We start from the raw sequence: 18,516 nt of genomic DNA, 5'->3' as shown, positions 1-18,516 counted from the left end.
TTCTCAGAGTCTCTGCTGGAAGAAACACAAACTGATTCTCAGAGTCTCTGCAGGAAGAAACACAAACTGATTCTCAGTCTCTGCTGGAAGAAACACAAACTGATTCTCAGAGTCTCTGCTGGAAGAAACACAAACTGATTCTCAGAGTCTCTGCTGGAAGAAACACAAACTGATTCTCAGAGTCTCTGCTGGAAGAAACACAAACTGATTCTCAGAGTCTCTGCTGGAAGAAACACAAACTGATTCTCAGAGTCTCTGCTGGAAGAAACACAAACTGATTCTCAGAGTCTCTGCAGGAAGAAACACAAACTGATTCTCAGAGTCTCTGCTGGAAGAAACACAAACTGATTCTTAGAGTCTCTGCTGGAAGAAACACAAACTGATTCTCAGAGTCTCTGCTGGAAGAAACACAAACTGATTCTCAGAGTCTCTGCTGGAAGAAACACAAACTGATTCTCAGAGTCTCTGCTGGAAGAAACACAAACTGATTCTCAGTGTCTCTGCTGGAAGAAACACAAACTGATTCTCAGAGTCTCTGCTGGAAGAAACACAAACTGATTCTCAGAGTCTCTGCAGGAAGAAACACAAAACTGATCCTCAGAGTCTCTGCTGGAAGAAACACAAACTGATTCTCAGAGTCTCTGCTGGAAGAAACACAAACTGATTCTCAGAGTCTCTGCTGGAAGAAACACAAACTGATTCTCAGAGTCTCTGCTGGAAGAAACACAAACTGATTCTCAGAGTCTCTGCTGGAAGAAACACAAACTGATTCTCAGAGTCTCTGCTGGAAGAAACACAAACTGATTCTCAGAGTCTCTGCTGGAAGAAACACAAACTGATTCTCAGAGTCTCTGCTGGAAGAAACACAAACTGATTCTCAGAGTCTCTGCTGGAAGAAACACAAACTGATTCTCCAAAAATATACAACTGATGTTATGTCCTTTCATACCCTTTTATATCAATAGTTTAATGATTTAGGATAACAAGATAACGGCAATACTGATTTCTATCATTTATTTATTGAGGAGATCACATCGAGATTAGCAAATATATTCTCCCAAATGAGACCTGAGTATATTATGAAAGCAATAAAATCTATTCTCTGTGTGTTCATGATTGATGTTTACTGTTTGTCCTAGTGAATTAAAAGACAAGCTCCTAAATCAAACGTAGCCTTTAAATATAGACAGAGTCCGTGTCCTAATTTCCCTTTATAGCTCACTACTCTGGTAGAGCCCTGGTCAAATGTAGCTCACTATGTAGGGAATAGAGTGCCATTTGGAACTCAGAGGCTTCCCCTAGTGGCCAGAGAAGAGGAGAGGCCAGTGGACACACACAATCCTGGGACTCAGAGGCTTCCCCTAGAGGGCAGAGAAGAGGAGAGGCCAGTGGACACACACAATCCTGGGACTCAGAGGCTTCCCCTAGAGGCCAGAGAAGAGGAGAGGCCAGTGGACACACACAATCCTGGGACTCAGAGGCTTCCCCTAGAGAGCGGAGAAGAGGAGAGGCCAGTGGACACACACAATCCTGGGACTCAGAGGCTTCCCCCAGTGGCCAGAGAAGAGGAGAGGCCAGTGGACACACACAATCCTGGGACTCAGAGGCTTCCCCTAGAGGCCAGAGAAGAGGAGAGGCCAGTGGACACACACAATCCTGGGACTCAGAGGCTTCCCCTAGAGAGCGGAGAAGAGGAGAGGCCAGTGGACACACACAATCCTGGGACTCAGAGGCTTCCCCTAGAGGCCAGAGAAGAGGAGAGGCCAGTGGACACACACAATCCTGGGACTCAGAGGCTTCCCCCAGTGGCCAGAGAAGAGAAGAGGACAGTGGACACACACAATCCTGGGACTCAGAGGCTTCCCCCAGTGGCCAGAGAAGAGGAGAGGCCAGTGGACACACACAATCCTGGGACTCAGAGGCTTCCCCCAGTGGCCAGAGAAGAGGAGAGGCCAGTGGACACACAATCCTGGGACTCAGAGGCTTCCCTAGAGGCCAGAGGAGAGGCCAGTGACCAGGGGGTGAGATAGAGGGAGGAGGGGGGAGACGGGGGGAGGAGGGGGAGATAGGGGGAGGAGGGAGTGAGATAGAGGGAGTAGCGGGGAGACAGGGGGAGGAGGGGTGAGATAGGGAGGATGCAGTTTGTTATTACGTGCTCAAAATAAATATCTGATGGAAAAAAGGGGACTGGGGCGGGGAGTCATGATTGAGTTCATAATTGTTTTCCGTTGTGGAGATAACAGCAGTATGGTGAACATATGTTATTGTTTTCCGTTGTGGAGATAGCAGCAGTATGGTGAACATATCTTATTGTTTTCCGTTGTGGAGATAGCAGCAGTATGGTGAACATATCTTATTGTTTTCCGTTGTGGAGATAGCAGCAGTATGGTGAACATATGTTATTGTTTTCCGTTGTGGAGATAGCAGCAGTATGGTGAACATATGTTATTGTTTTCCGTTGTGGAGATAGCAGCAGTATGGTGAACATATGTTATTGTTTTCCGTTGTGGAGATAACAGCAGTATGGTGAACATATGTAATTGTTTTCCGTTGTGGAGATAGCAGCAGTATGGTGAACATATGTAATTGTTTTCCGTTGTGGAGATAGCAGCAGTATGGTGAACATATGTTATTGTTTTCCGTTGTGGAGATAACAGCAGTATGGTGAACATATGTAATTGTTTTCCGTTGTGGAGATAGCAGCAGTATGGTGAACATATGTAATTGTTAGTTGGAGGAGACTTAAGTTAAGTTCATGGTTGAAGTTAACAGTGGACAAGGACAGACTGTGTTGTCTTGTCTGCTGTGGGTCATGGTTGGTGCTGTCTAATGCAGTCTGACAACACTCCTCACTACTCCAAATATACCCCAAGCTGATCACCCGTCTCCACTAACCTCTACGTCACACAAATATCCAGTTCGTACCACAGTTCGTACCACCTTACAGCCTTTCCAGAACAAGGATTTCCTCTGTTTAGGTTAGGGATCAGTTGGGAACAGATTTAAGAGGCATAGAATGCTCCTCTGACAACACTTGTCAGTTTTCACGTTCCGTAAACACCAAAGACAAGCTTGCTGTGATGCCGTCTTTCTGTCTGCTGTGTTTCTGAGCTCTTTTATTGATGGCGGTGAGGTTAACGACAGAGTGATGATGTTGAGGTCAAGGACACAAACTGCTCTGTGAAACAACAGCTGCATGTATAGAGAAACTCTGATCATTTGAAGAGATTTGATTTGTCAGGTGTTAAATCGAAAACATTGTTTTTACTTGTCAGGTTGACTAAAAAACGAATAGCTGACAACAACATCACTTCTTAAGTGAAAGGCGGTAATGAAGTCTAATCTGTTTTGAACCCGTCACATCTGTCTTCCTGAGCAGGCGAGATGTCCTACATATGTCACTGGTGTGTCAGGGGGAATTTAAGGATTAGGGCTCGGGCTCCCCCCCCTCTGAACAGATGTAAAGGAGCACCATTGTAGTGTCTGACCTCCAACCACTGACCGATGCCATACTGATGTCTTCTTCTCTTTCACTCTCCCCAAGTCCTTTTGAAAAGCAGCAGAATAAGCTGAAACCCTGGTCCCTGTGTCAGGACAAAGAGGCCATGGGGGAGTTGAGGGGGGGAGAAGGGGGAGGTAGATGGTCTGAGTTGTACCCCTGCTGGGCAGTGAAGTGAAGAGAGAGGGAGGTGGAGTGGGGGGAGGGGGGGTATTGTTGTTCTGGTTGTGTGTTTTCTGAATGGTCAAGGGAAGTTGCATAAATCCAGCCGGGAGAGAGAGCAAGAGAGAGGCTTCAGTGGCAGAGTAGCAAAGGGGAGGGAGGGGGGTGCTTTTGTTGAGGGAGGGAGGGAGGGAGGGGTGTAGCGGGGAACTGAGCTCGCTGCCTCTCTCACGCTCCCACTGGAGTTTAGTTTAACACTGGCTGCCCTGCCCTGCACTACAGGAGAGAGAACGAGAGAGAGAACGAGAGAGAGGGACAGAGACAAGAGACAGAGAGAGGGACAGAGACAGAGAGAGGGACAGAGAGAGGGACAGAGAGAGGGACAGAGAGAGGGACAGAGAGAGAGAGACAGAGAGAGAGAGAGACAGAGAGAGAGACAGTAAAGGGGTGAAACTGGCGTGGCTCTGGACATGCCAGTCCTACAGCAATGACTCAGCCGTCACCCACTGGACTTACACTGGATTTATCTTTGGTGCTTCATGTGGCTTTTCTTCTTACCTAAATGTTGTCACTGGATAAGATGCCCTCCCGAGCCAAGTCCAGGAGCTGTGAGAACTACCTGAGCATTAAGGTCAGAAAGGTGGAGAATGGTCACCTAAAGTCAAATGTATTTTATTTTCTGCTGTAATTGAAGACCTGGTAACCTTAAGTTTAAATCCTGTTAGTAAGTTAATGTCACAATTCACTACTGACCTGTGGGTTCTCTAAAACAGCTTGTGTTTCATTTTAATGGATTTAACAGACTAATACATGGACTGCTGGAGATTTACAGATTTCAGACTTCTGACTTCATTCAGTTCAGTTGATTGTCACTCTGGCAAACTGTCTTTCATATCCCCACTTACTTCCCAGTAGATGATTTATTGTCTTCAGGATAGGTGAGCTACATGTCTGTTGTCAGGCTGTCTGTCTGTGTGTCTGTAGACGCTGCTCCACACAGTCAGAAAAGTGTCCTTTACTTCACAGATATCTAAGCAGCTGATATTTTGGTGTGTGTGTGTGTGTGTGTGTGTGTGTGTGTGTGTGTGTGTGTGTGTGTGTGTGTGTGTGTGTGTGTGTGTGTGTGTGTGTGCGAACGTGGTTACCTGACAGTAACTAACATAGAGAGATATATTATGTTATTGTAGGCTAGACTAGTCAGTGTGTTGTTCTACAGTATCTGCTTGATGTCTTGATATGTAGGCTAATATCTTCAATTCTTCACGCTATTCAAGTAGATTTTTACAATTCATTGAATGCAAGTTTGTTTCTGAATGTTGTTTTTGTAGCTGTATTTATGACTTGATGGGGTTGGAATTCTGGCAGGTGTGAAGTTACAGACTGACCATCTCTCTCTCTCTCTCTCTCTCTCTCTCTCTCTCTGTCTCTCTCTCTCTCTCTCTCTCTCTCTCTCTCTCTCTCTCTCTCTCTCTCTCTCTGTCTCTCTCTCTCTCTCTCTCTCTCTCTCCTCTCTCTCTCTCTGTCTCTCTCTCTCTCTCTCTCTCTCTCTTTGTCTCTCTCTCTCTCTCTCTCTCTCTCTCTCTCTCTCTCTCTCTCTCTCTCAATTTAATTCAATGGCTTTATTGGCATGGGAAACATATGTTAACATTGTTAAAGCAAGTGAAATAGATAATAAACAAAAGTTAAATAACAATAAAAATTAACAGTAAACATTACACTCACAGAAGTTCCAAAAGAATAAAGACATTTCAAATGTCATATTATGTCTATATACAGTGTTGTAGCGATGTGCAAATAGTTAAAGTACAAAAGGGAAAATAAATCAACATAAATATGGGTTATATTTACAATGGTGTTTGTTCTTCACTGTTTGCCCTTTTCTTGTGGCAACAGGTCACAAATCTTGCTGCTGTGATGTCACACTGTGGTATCTGAGGAAGGCACAGTGATGCCGAAACGTTGGTAAATACCCATTAAATGGCTGGGAGTTTATACATGGAGTGTGATGTCACACTGTGGTATCTGAGGAAGGCACAGTGATGCCGAAACGTTGGTAAATACCCATTAAATGGCTGGGAGTTTATACATGGAGTGTGATGTCACACTGTGGTATCTGAGGAAGGCACAGTGATGCTGAAACGTTGGTAAATACCCATTAAATGGCTGGGAGTTTATACATGGAGTGTGCGACTTTCTTTATTTTGATAGTTGATAGTTTATTCTCCGTTAGTCAGCACCTCCACACACTATTATTCTGGATGTGCACCAGCTCATGTTTTTAATACACTGTGGTATTTCACCCAGTAGATATGGGAGTTGATCAAAATTGGGGTTGTTTTCGAGTTCTTTGTTGGTCTGTGTAATCTGAGGGAAATATGTGTCTCTAATATGGTCATACATTTGGCAGGAAATTAGGAAGTGCAGCTCAGTTTCCACTTCATTTTGTGGGCAGTGTGCTCATAGTCTTCTCTTGAAAGCCAGGTCTGCCTACGGCGGCCTTTCTCAATAGCAAGGCTATGCTCACTGAGTCTGTACACTGTCAAAGCCTAAGTTTGGGTCAGTCACAGTGGTCAGGTATTCTGCCACTGTGTACTCTCTGTTTAGGGCCAAATAGCATTCTAGTTTGCTCAGATTTTTTGTTAATTCTTTCCAATGTGTCAAGTAATTATCTTTTTGTTTTCTCATGATTTGGTTGGGTCTAATTGTGTTGCTGTCCTTGGGCTCTGTGGGGTCTGTTTGTGTTTGTGAACAGAGCCCCAGGACCAGCTTGCTTAGGGGACTCTTCTCCAGGTTCATCTTTCTGTAGGTGATGGCTTTGTTATGGAAGGTTTGGGAATCACTTCCTTTTAGGGGGTTGTAGAATTTAACGTCTCTTTTCTGGATTTTGATAATTAGCGGGTATCAGCCTAATTCTGCTCTGCATGCATTATTTGGTGTTTTACGTTGTACACAGAGGATATTTTTGCAGAATTCTGCATGCAGTCTCAATTTGGTGTTTGTCCCATTTTGTGAATTCTTGGTTGGTGAACGGACCCCAGACCTCACAACCATAAATGGCAATGGGTTCTATAACTGATTCAAGATCCTAATTGGTATGTAAAAATTTAAGTTCCTTTTGATGGCATAGAAGGCCCTTCTTGCCTTGTCTCTCAGCTCGTTCACAGCTTTGTGGAATTTACCTGTGGCGCTGACATTTTGGCCGAGATATGTATATTTTTTTGTGTGCTCTAGGGCAACGGTGTCTAGATGGAATTTGTATTTGTGGCCGTGGCAACTGGACCTTTTTTGCAACACCATTATTTTTGTCTTACTGAGATTTACTGTCAAGGCCCAGGTCTGACAGGGCCCAGGTCTGACAGTATCTGTGCAGAAGATCTAGGTGCTGCTGTAGGCCCTCCTTGGTTGGGGACAGAAGGACCAGATCATCAGCAAACAGACGTTTGACTTCAGATTCAAGTAGGGTGAGGCCGGGTGCTGCAGAGTGATCTAGTGCCCTCGCCAATTCGTTGATATATATGTTGAAGACGGTGGGGCTTAAGCTGCATCCCTGTCTCACCCCACAGCCCTGTGGAAACAAATGTGTGTTTTTTTGCCAATTTTAACCACAGACGTGTTGTATGTGTACATGGATTTTAGAATGTCGTATGTTTTTCCCCCAACACCACTTTCCATCAATTTGTATAGCAGACCCTCATGCCAAATTGAGTCAAAAGTTTTTTTGAAATTAACAAAGCTTGAGAAGACTTTGCCTTTGTTTTTGTTTGTTTATTTGTCAGTTAGAGTGTGCAGGGTGAATACGTGGTCTGTCGTACGGTCATTTAGAAAAAAATATTTGACATTTGCTCAGTACATTGTTTTCACTGAGGAAATGTACGACTCTGCTTTTAATGATAATGCATAGGATATTACCAAGGCTGCTGTTGACGCACGTCCCACTGTAGTTATTGGGGTCAAATTTGTCTCCACTTTTGTGGATTGGGGTGATCAGTATTGGTTCCAAATATTGGGGAAGATGCCAGAGCTAAGAATGATGTTAAAGAGTTTAAGTTTATCCAATTGGAATTTGTGGTCTGTATATTTTATCATTTCATTGAGGATACCATCAACACCACAGGCCTTTTTGGGTTTGAGGGTTTGTATTTTGTCCAGTGGTTTCTGGTAGTCTTTAATAGTTGATGCCAGGATTTGTATTTGATCATGTGTATATTTTTGCTGTTTGTTCTTGTTATAGGGCCGAAAAGATTGGAGAAGATTGTGTGTGTGTGTGTTTGTTTCAAGTTTCAAGTTTTAAGTTCCCATGTACAAGTACAGTGAAATACCTTTCTTGTAAACTCAGAACCCCACAATGTAACAATCAATGAGAATGTAATACAAGACAAAAAACACAGGAGAAATTAGAAGAATTATGAAGAACACAATAAGTAAATAAGCATACTATATACAGGGTCAGTTCAATGCTATACTATATACAGGGTCAGTTCAATACTATACTATATACAGGGTCAGTTAATACCATACTATATACAGGGTCAGTTCAATACTACACTATATACAGGGTCAGTTAATACCATACTATATACAGGGTCAGTTCAATACCATACTATATACAGGGTCAGTTCAATACTATACTATATACAGGGTCAGTTCAATACCATACTATATACAGGGTCAGTTAATACCATACTATATACAGGGTCACTTAATACCATACTATATACAGGGTCAGTTAATACCATACTATATACAGGGTCAGTTAATACCATACTATATACAGGGTCAGTTAATACCATAATATATACAGGGTCAGTTCAATACCATACTATATACAGGGTCAGTTCAATACCATACTATATACAGGGTCAGTTAATACCATACTATATACAGGGTCAGTTCAATTCCATACTATATACAGGGTCAGTTCAATACCATACTATATACAGGGTCAGTTAATACCATACTATATACAGGGTCAGTTCAATACCATACTATATACAGGGTCAGTTAATACCATACTATATACAGGGTCAGTTACAATTCCATACTATATACAGGGTCAGTTACAATACCATACTATATACAGGGTCAGTTCAATACCATACTATATACAGGGTCAGTTCAATACCATACTATATACAGGGTCAGTTCAGTACCATACTATATACAGGGTCAGTTCAATACCATACTATATACAGGGTCAGTTCAATACCATACTATATACAGGGTCAGTTCAATACTATACTATATACAGGGTCAGTTAATACCATACTATATACAGGGTCAGTTCAATACCATACTATATACAGGGTCAGTTCAATACCATACTATATACAGGGTCAGTTAATACCATACTATATACAGGGTCAGTTCAATACCATACTATATACAGGGTCACTTAATACCATACTATATACAGGGTCAGTTCAATACTATACTATATACAGGGTCAGTTAATACCATACTATATACAGGGTCAGTTAATACCATACTATATACAGGGTCAGTTAATACCATACTATATACAGGGTCAGTTAATACCATACATTTACATTTACATTTAAGTCATTTAGCAGACGCTCTTATCCAGAGCGACTTACAAATTGGTGCATTCACCTATAATATCCAGTAGAACAACCACTTTACAATAGTGCATCTAAATCTTGTAAAGGGGGGGGGGGGGGTTCGAAGGATTACTTTATCCTATCCCAGGTATTCCTTAAAGAGGTGGGGTTTCAGGTGTCTCCGGAAGGTGGTGATTGACTCCGCTGTCCTGGCATCGTGAGGGAGATGCCAGATTACCACAGGGTCAGTTCAAAACCATACTATATACAGGGTCAGTTCAGTACCATACTATATACAGGGTCAGTTCAATACCATACTATATACAGGGTCAGTTCAATACCATACTATATACAGGGTCACTTAATACCATACTATATACAGGGTCAGTTCAATACCATACTATATACAGGGTCAGTTCAATACCATACTATATACAGGGTCAGTTCAATACCATACTATATACGGGTCATTTCAATACCATACTATATACCGGGTCAGTTCAATACCATACTATATACAGGGTCAGGTAATACCATACTATATACAGGGTCAGTTCAATACCATACTATATACAGGGTCAGTTCAATACCATACTATATACAGGGTCAGTTCAATACCATACTATATACAGGGTCAGTTAATACAACTATATACAGGGTCAGTTCAACCATACTATCTACAGGGTCAGTTTCATATCGTCTCTACAGGGTCAGTTAATACCAGACTATATACAGGGTCAGTTAATACCATACTATATACAGGGTCAGTTAATACCATACTATATACAGGGTCAGTTCAATACCATACTATATACAGGGTCAGTTCAATACCATACTATATACAGGGTCAGTTCAATACCATACTATATACAGGGTCAGTTCAATACTATACTATATAAAGGGTCAGTTCAATACCATACTATATACAGGGTCAGTTCAATTCTATATACAGGGTCAGTTCAATACCATACTATATACAGGGTCAGTTCAATACCATACTATATACAGGGTCAGTTCAATACCATACTATATACAGGGTCAGTTCAATACTATACTATATAAAGGGTCAGTTCAATACCATACTATATACAGGGTCAGTTCAATTCTATATACAGGGTCAGTTCAATACCATACTATATACAGGGTCAGTTAGTACCATACTATATACAGGGTCAGTTCAATACCATACTATATACAGGGTCAGTTAATACCATACTATATACAGGGTCAGTTAATACCATACTATATACAGGGTCAGTTAATACCATACTATATACAGGGTACAGTTTAGTACCATACTATATACAGGGTCAGTAATACCATACTATATACAGGGTCACTATATACAGGGTCAGTTAATACCATACTATATACAGGGTCAGTTAATACCATACTATATACAGGGGTCAGTTAATACCATACTATATACAGGGTCAGTTAGTACCATACTATATACAGGGTCAGTTCAATACCATACTATATACAGGGTCAGTTAATACCATACTATATACAGGGTCAGTTAATACCATACTATATACAGGGTCAGTTAATACCATACTATATACAGGGTCAGTTAGTACCATACTATATACAGGGTCAGTTCAATACCATAATATATACAGGGTCAGTTAATTACCATACTATATACAGGGTCAGTTACAATTCCATACTATATACAGGGTCAGTACAATACCATACTATATACAGGGCCAGTTCAATACCACTACTATACAGGGTCAGTTCATACAATATTCAGGGCTTATACATATATATACAGGGTCAGTTCAATACCATACTATATACAGGGTCAGTTAATACCATACTATATACAGGGTCAGTTAATACCATACTATATACAGGGTCAGTTCAATACCATACTATATACAGGGTCAGTTAATACCATACTATATACAGGGTCAGTTCAATACCATACTATATACAGGGTCACTTAATACCATACTATATACAGGGTCAGTTCAATACTATACTATATACAGGGTCAGTTAATACCATACTATATACAGGGTCAGTTAGTACCATACTATATACAGGGTCAGTTCAGTACCATACTATATACAGGGTCAGTTCAATACCATACTATATACAGGGTCAGTTAATACCATACTATATACAGGGTCAGTTAATACCATACTATATACAGGGTCAGTTAATACCATACATTTACATTTACATTTAAGTCATTTAGCAGACGCTCTTATCCAGAGCGACTTACAAATTGGTGCATTCACCTATAATATCCAGTAGAACAACCACTTTACAATAGTGCATCTAAATCTTGTAAAGGGGGGGGGGGGGGGTTCGAAGGATTACTTTATCCTATCCCAGGTATTCCTTAAAGAGGTGGGGTTTCAGGTGTCTCCGGAAGGTGGTGATTGACTCCGCTGTCCTGGCATCGTGAGGGAGATGCCAGATTACCACAGGGTCAGTTCAATACCATACTATATACAGGGTCAGTTCAGTACCATACTATATACAGGGTCAGTTCAATACCATACTATATACAGGGTCAGTTCAATACCATACTATATACAGGGTCAGTTAATACCATACTATATACAGGGTCAGTTCAGTACCATACTATATACAGGGTCAGTTCAATCCCATACTATATACAGGGTCAGTTCAATACCATACTATATACAGGGTCACTTAATACCATACTATATACAGGGTCACTTAATACCATACTATATACAGGGTCAGTTCAATACCATACTATATACAGGGTCAGTTCAATACCATACTATATACAGGGTCAGTTCAATACCATACTATATACAGGGTCAGTTCAATACCATACTATATACAGGGTCAGTTCAATACCATACTATATACAGGGTCACTTAATACCATACTATATACAGGGTCAGTTCAATACCATACTATATACAGGGTCAGTTCAATACCATACTATATACAGGGTCAGTTCAATACCATACTATATACAGGGTCAGTTAATACCAGACTATATACAGGGTCAGTTCAATACCATACTATATACAGGGTCAGTTCAATTCTATATACAGGGTCAGTTAATACCAGACTATATACAGGGTCAGTTAATACCATACTATATACAGGGTCAGTTAATACCATACTATATACAGGGTCAGTTCAGTACCATACTATATACAGGGTCAGTTCAATACCATACTATATACAGGGTCAGTTCAATACCATACTATATACAGGGTCAGTTCAATTCTATATACAGGGTCAGTTCAATACCATACTATATACAGGGTCAGTTAGTACCATACTATATACAGGGTCAGTTCAATACCATACTATATACAGGGTCAGTTAATACCATACTATATACAGGGTCAGTTAATACCATACTATATACAGGGTCAGTTAATACCATACTATATACAGGGTCAGTTAGTACCATACTATATACAGGGTCAGTTCAATACCATAATATATACAGGGTCAGTTAATACCATACTATATACAGGGTCAGTTACAATTCCATACTATATACAGGGTCAGTTACAATACCATACTATATACAGGGCCAGTTCAATACCATACTATATACAGGGTCAGTTCAATACCATACTATATACAGGGTCAGTTCAGTACCATACTATATACAGGGTCAGTTCAATACCATACTATATACAGGGTCAGTTCAGTACCATACTATATACAGGGTCAGTTCAATACCATACTATATACAGGGTCAGTTCAATACTATACTATATAAAGGGTCAGTTCAATACCATACTATATACAGGGTCAGTTCAGTACCATACTATATACAGGGTCAGTTCAATACCATACTATATAAAGGGTCAGTTCAATACCATACTATATACAGCGTCAGTTAGTACCATACTATATACAGGGTCAGTTAATACCATACTATATACAGGGTCAGTTAATACCATACTATATACAGGGTCAGTTACAATACCATACTATATACAGGGTCAGTTAATACCATACTATATACAGGGTCAGTTCAATACCATACTATATACAGCGTCAGTTAGTACCATACTATATACAGGGTCACTTAATACCATACTATATACAGGGTCAGTTCAATACCATACTATATACAGGGTCAGTTCAATACCATACTATATACAGGGTCAGTTAATACCATACTATATACAGGGTCAGTTAATACCATACTATATACAGGGTCAGTTAATACCATACTATATACAGGGTCAGTTAATACCATACTATATACAGGGTCAGTTAGTACCATACTATATACAGGGTCAGTTAATACCATACTATATACAGGGTCAGTTAGTACCATACTATATACAGGGTCAGTTCAATACCATACTATATACAGGGTCAGTTAATACCATAATATATACAGGGTCAGTTAATACCATACTATATACAGGGTCAGTTACAATTCCATACTATATACAGGGTCAGTTACAATACCATACTATATACAGGGTCAGTTCAATACCATACTATATACAGGGTCAGTTCAATACCATACTATATACAGGGTCAGTTCAGTACCATACTATATACAGGGTCAGTTCAATACCATACTATATACAGGGTCAGTTCAATACCATACTATATACAGGGTCAGTTCCAGTACCATATTATATACAGGGTCAGTTCAATACTATACTATATACAGGGTCAGTTCAATGCTATACTATATACAGGGTCAGTTCAATACCATACTATATACAGGGTCAGTTCAATACCATACTATATACAGGGTCAGTTAATACCATACTATATACAGGGTCAGTTAATACCATACTATATACAGGGTCAGTTAATACCATACTATATACAGGGTCAGTTAATACCATACTATATACAGGGTCAGTTCAATACCATACTATATACAGGGTCAGTTAGTACCATAATATATACAGGGTCAGTTAATACCATACTATATACAGGGTCAGTTCAATACCATACTATATACAGGGTCAGTTAGTACCATAATATATACAGGGTCAGTTAGTACCATACTATATACAGGGTCAGTTCAATACCATACTATATACAGGGTCAGTTAGTACCATAATATATACAGGGTCAGTTAATACCATACTATATACAGGGTCAGTTAATACCATACTATATACAGGGTCAGTTAGTACCATAATATATACAGGGTCAGTTAATACCATACTATATACAGGGTCAGTTAATACCATACTATATACAGGGTCAGTTAATACCATACTATATACAGGGTCAGTTAATACCATACTATATACAGGGTCAGTTAGTACCATACTATATACAGGGTCAGTTAATACCATACTATATACAGGGTCAGTTCAATACCATACTATATACAGGGTCAGTTAGTACCATAATATATACAGGGTCAGTTAATACCATACTATATACAGGGTCAGTTAATACCATACTATATACAGGGTCAGTTAGTACCATAATATATACAGGGTCAGTTCAATACCATACTATATACAGGGTCAGTTAATACCATACTATATACAGGGTCAGTTAGTACCATAATATATACAGGGTCAGTTAATACCATACTATATACAGGGTCAGTTAATACCATACTATATACAGGGTCAGTTAGTACCATACTATATACAGGGTCAGTTAATACCATACTATATACAGGGTCAGTTAGTACCATAATATATACAGGGTCAGTTAATACCATACTATATACAGGGTCAGTTAATACCATACTATATACAGGGTCAGTTAGTACCATAATATATACAGGCCTTGCAAGTGTTGACCTGATTAAAAAGACCTTTCTCACGTCGGCCTCGGAGAGCGAGATCACCCAATCCTCTGGGTTGGTGATGGTCCTCACATCCGGCACAATGTTGTTGTTGTCAAAGCGTGCATTAAATGCATTCAGTTCGTCTGGTATAGAGGCATCGTTGAGAAGATCATCCTTTGTAATCTGTAATGGACTGTAGCTCCTGCCACATGAGGCGGACGTCGGAGCCTGTGTAATATGATTCCACCTTCTTCCTACAGTATATTGTCCTATTTGCTAGTTTTGTGTGTGTGTGTGTGTGTGTGTGTGTGTGTGTGTGTGTGTGTGTGTGTGTGTGTGTGTGTGTGTGTGTGTGTGTGTGTGTGTGTGTGTGTGTGTGTGTGTGTGTGTGTGGGCCTCAGTCTAGATCCTGATCTTTCTGAGTCTATAGCAACTTGATTTCATTGTCCATTAGTAGACTACACTCTCTGAAGACCTCACACATGGTTTGGCCAAAGCACAGCAGGTCTGATGTGAAGGTATCCCCACCCTCCCACCTCCCAGGCTCCTTTGTGGTCCTCCTGACACCTGGCTGTAGGGCAGGTCTGATGGGAAGGTATCCCCACCCTCCCACCTCCCAGGCTCCTTTGTGGTCCTCCTGACACCTGGCTTTAGGGCAGGTCTGATGGGAAGGTATCCCCACCCTCCCACCTCCCAGGCTCCTTTGTGGTCCTCCTGACACCTGGCTGTAGGGCAGGTCTGATGGGAAGGTATCCAAATGTCCCCATATGAACATGATACTATTATTACTACTAAAATGAATGCTACCTCTAATATATATACTACTAGCATTACCACTAGTAGTATTTCTACCTCTAATATATATACTACTAGCATTACCACTAGTAGTATTTCTACCTCTAATATCTCTACTACTAGCATTACCACTAGTAGCATTTCTACCTCTAATATATATACTACTAGCATTACCACTAGTAGTATTTCTACCTCTAATATCTCTACCATTACCACTAGTAGTATTTCTACCTCTAATATCTATACTACTAGCATTACCACTAGTAGCATTTCTACCTCTAATATCTATACTACTAGCATTACCACTAGTAGTATTTCTACCTCTAATATCTCTACCATTACCACTAGTAGTATTTCTACCTCTAATATCTCTACCATTACCACTAGTAGCATTTCTACCTCTAATATATATACTACTAGCATTACCACCAGTAGTATTTCTACCTCTAATATCTCTACCATTACCACTAGTAGTATTTCTACCTCTAATATCTCTACCATTACCACTAGTAGTATTTCTACCTCTAATATCTCTACCATTACCACTAGTAGTATTTCTACCTCTAATATCTCTACCTACTACAACTATAACTAACTTACCATTACATGAGTACTACAACTACCATCATCATTACTACTACAGTACCACCATCATTCAACTACTACTGTTACCATCACCCTTACTACCGTAACACTACTATTTGGAATAATAATCACAGCAACAATAATAATAATAATAACAATAATAACAATAATAAGTTACTGCTTACTATGCAGTGTCCCTCAGGCTATGGCAGGCAAATACATATTTGGCTGCAAGAGGAGCCCATGAGTATTTTAGTTTTTCCTCTGGGTTTAATATGTAGTAATGTATCTCTTGGTGAGGAATATTTCTGACAGTAGAGGAGAAAGTACATCTCTCTTGGTGAGGAATATTTCTGACAGTAGAGGAGAAAGTACATCTCTCTTGGTGAGGAATATTTCTGACAGTAGAGGAGAAAGTACATCTCTCTTGGTGAGGAATATTTCTGACAGTAGAGGAGAAAGTACATCTCTCTTGGTGAGGAATATTTCTGACAGTAGAGGAGAAAGTACATCTCTCTTGGTGAGGAATATTTCTGACAGTAGAGGAGAAAGTACATCTCTCTTGGTGAGGAATATTTCTGACAGTAGAGGAGAAAGTACATCTCTCTTGGTGAGGAATATTTCTGACAGTAGAGGAGAAAGTACATCTCTCTTGGTGAGGAATATTTCTGACAGTAGAGGAGAAAGTGCATCTCTGTCTCTACCTCCCCTGTCGTGCAGTGACCACATAGACGCTCCTCTTTGGGTTACCATGTCGTTTTGTGTCTGCTGGTTTCTAATTCCACACACACACACACACACACTACCTCACACACACAACCTGCCTACTATAAATACCTGTGAGTATAGAGGGCTGGATGCTACACCCTCCTGTCAGTCCTGACTGAAGGACTGGGGATAGTACTCATACAACTACTGTCTGCCTTCCTAATGGCACCCTATTCCCTATATAGTTCACTACTTCTGACCAGGGTGGTCTTTAGGACTCTGGTAAATAGGGAATAGAGTGTTTTTAACTACAGTCTTGATGCAACCACTCAAAGTGTAAACATTGGTGTGTGTGTGTGTGTGTGTGTGTGTGTGTGTGTGTGTGTGTGTGTGTGTGTGTGTGTGTGTGTGTGTGTGTGTGTGTGTGTGTGTGTGTGTGTCTCTGTGTGTAGCCATTGTTTGGACTGAGCAGTTTCAGAAGTGGTTCTCATTCATTCAGATTCCCTGTCTGGTCACTTGGGCCGGTGCAACTGGTTGAATGAGCAGCTGATTTATAGTCCAGAGCTCAAACAAAAGGCTCTGCTGATAAATCTCTGTTTCAATCGCTGGCTTGGGAACCTGAAGAACTGCTCTCTCTCTCTCTCTCTCTCTCTCTCTCTCTCTCTCTCTCTCTCTCAACCTCTCTCTCTGTCTTTCAATTCAATTTAATTTCAAATCATTTTTAGTTGCTTTATTGGCATGGGAAACATATGTTAACATTGTCAAAGCAAGTGAAATAGAAATCTCTCTCTCTCTCTTTCTCTCTCTCGGCTGTTTTTAAAAGCATGTAGTAATGTCTGCTTTGCTCTCATTGTTACCTTCCCTCTAGTAAACACCATGTTTATTCTTCTCTCCCTGCTCCAATAGTGACTATAGGCTGTGTCCCATATGGCACCCTGTTCTCTATATAGTGCACTACTGTTGACCAGAGTCCATAATCCCCACAGGCCCGGTCAAAAGTAGTGCACTATATAGGCAATAGGGTGATATTTGGGATGAGACCATAGCCTGCTCAGAGAGAGAGGTTTTGGTTTCCCTCAGAGCCAGACTGGGCCTGCTAATGGAGGTGGGATGGGGCATCCAGACCATAGCAGTTAGAGAGGGGAACAACAGAACAATCAAGGTCTTGTAGGAGAGCTGTCTACCAACAACACACTCTGTTACAGTTACTGTCTGAAATGATGGTGGGGCTGAAATACCAAACAAATCATTTCAACAATGTGATACATCTCAATTCTGGACTGTCGGACGAGGGGGGGTTGGATTGGAATTTTGGGGGTGGTGAATTTGCTCTGAGAATGTTGACTGACTCAAACCAGCTGTTGTGATCTGACAGACAGTTGTATATGTCAGTTTGACAGCCACCTGTAACTGTAAATAAACTGTCTGCATAGTGAACTCTCTCTAACAGCCTTTCTACTTTCACCCCT

The 18,516-nt window shown here is 40.6% G+C and overlaps 1 protein-coding gene across 1 annotated transcript in view; it reads left to right on the top strand.

The window, feature by feature from the left end:
- The first annotated feature begins 4,031 nt into the window (after positions 1 to 4,031).
- Positions 4,032 to 18,516, top strand: part of LOC115187639 (pleckstrin homology domain-containing family G member 4B-like) — an 89,194-nt gene continuing 74,709 nt past the window's right edge. The window contains 1 exon segment of the mRNA XM_029746608.1: positions 4,032 to 4,292. Within this exon segment, the coding sequence (XP_029602468.1) occupies positions 4,242 to 4,292 (51 nt within the window). The 5' untranslated portion in view covers positions 4,032 to 4,241.

This window comes from Salmo trutta, unplaced genomic scaffold, assembly GCF_901001165.1.
Source record: "Salmo trutta unplaced genomic scaffold, fSalTru1.1, whole genome shotgun sequence".
Classification (NCBI taxonomy): domain Eukaryota; kingdom Metazoa; phylum Chordata; class Actinopteri; order Salmoniformes; family Salmonidae; genus Salmo; species Salmo trutta.
This window is presented reverse-complemented; position numbering and strand designations above follow the sequence as displayed.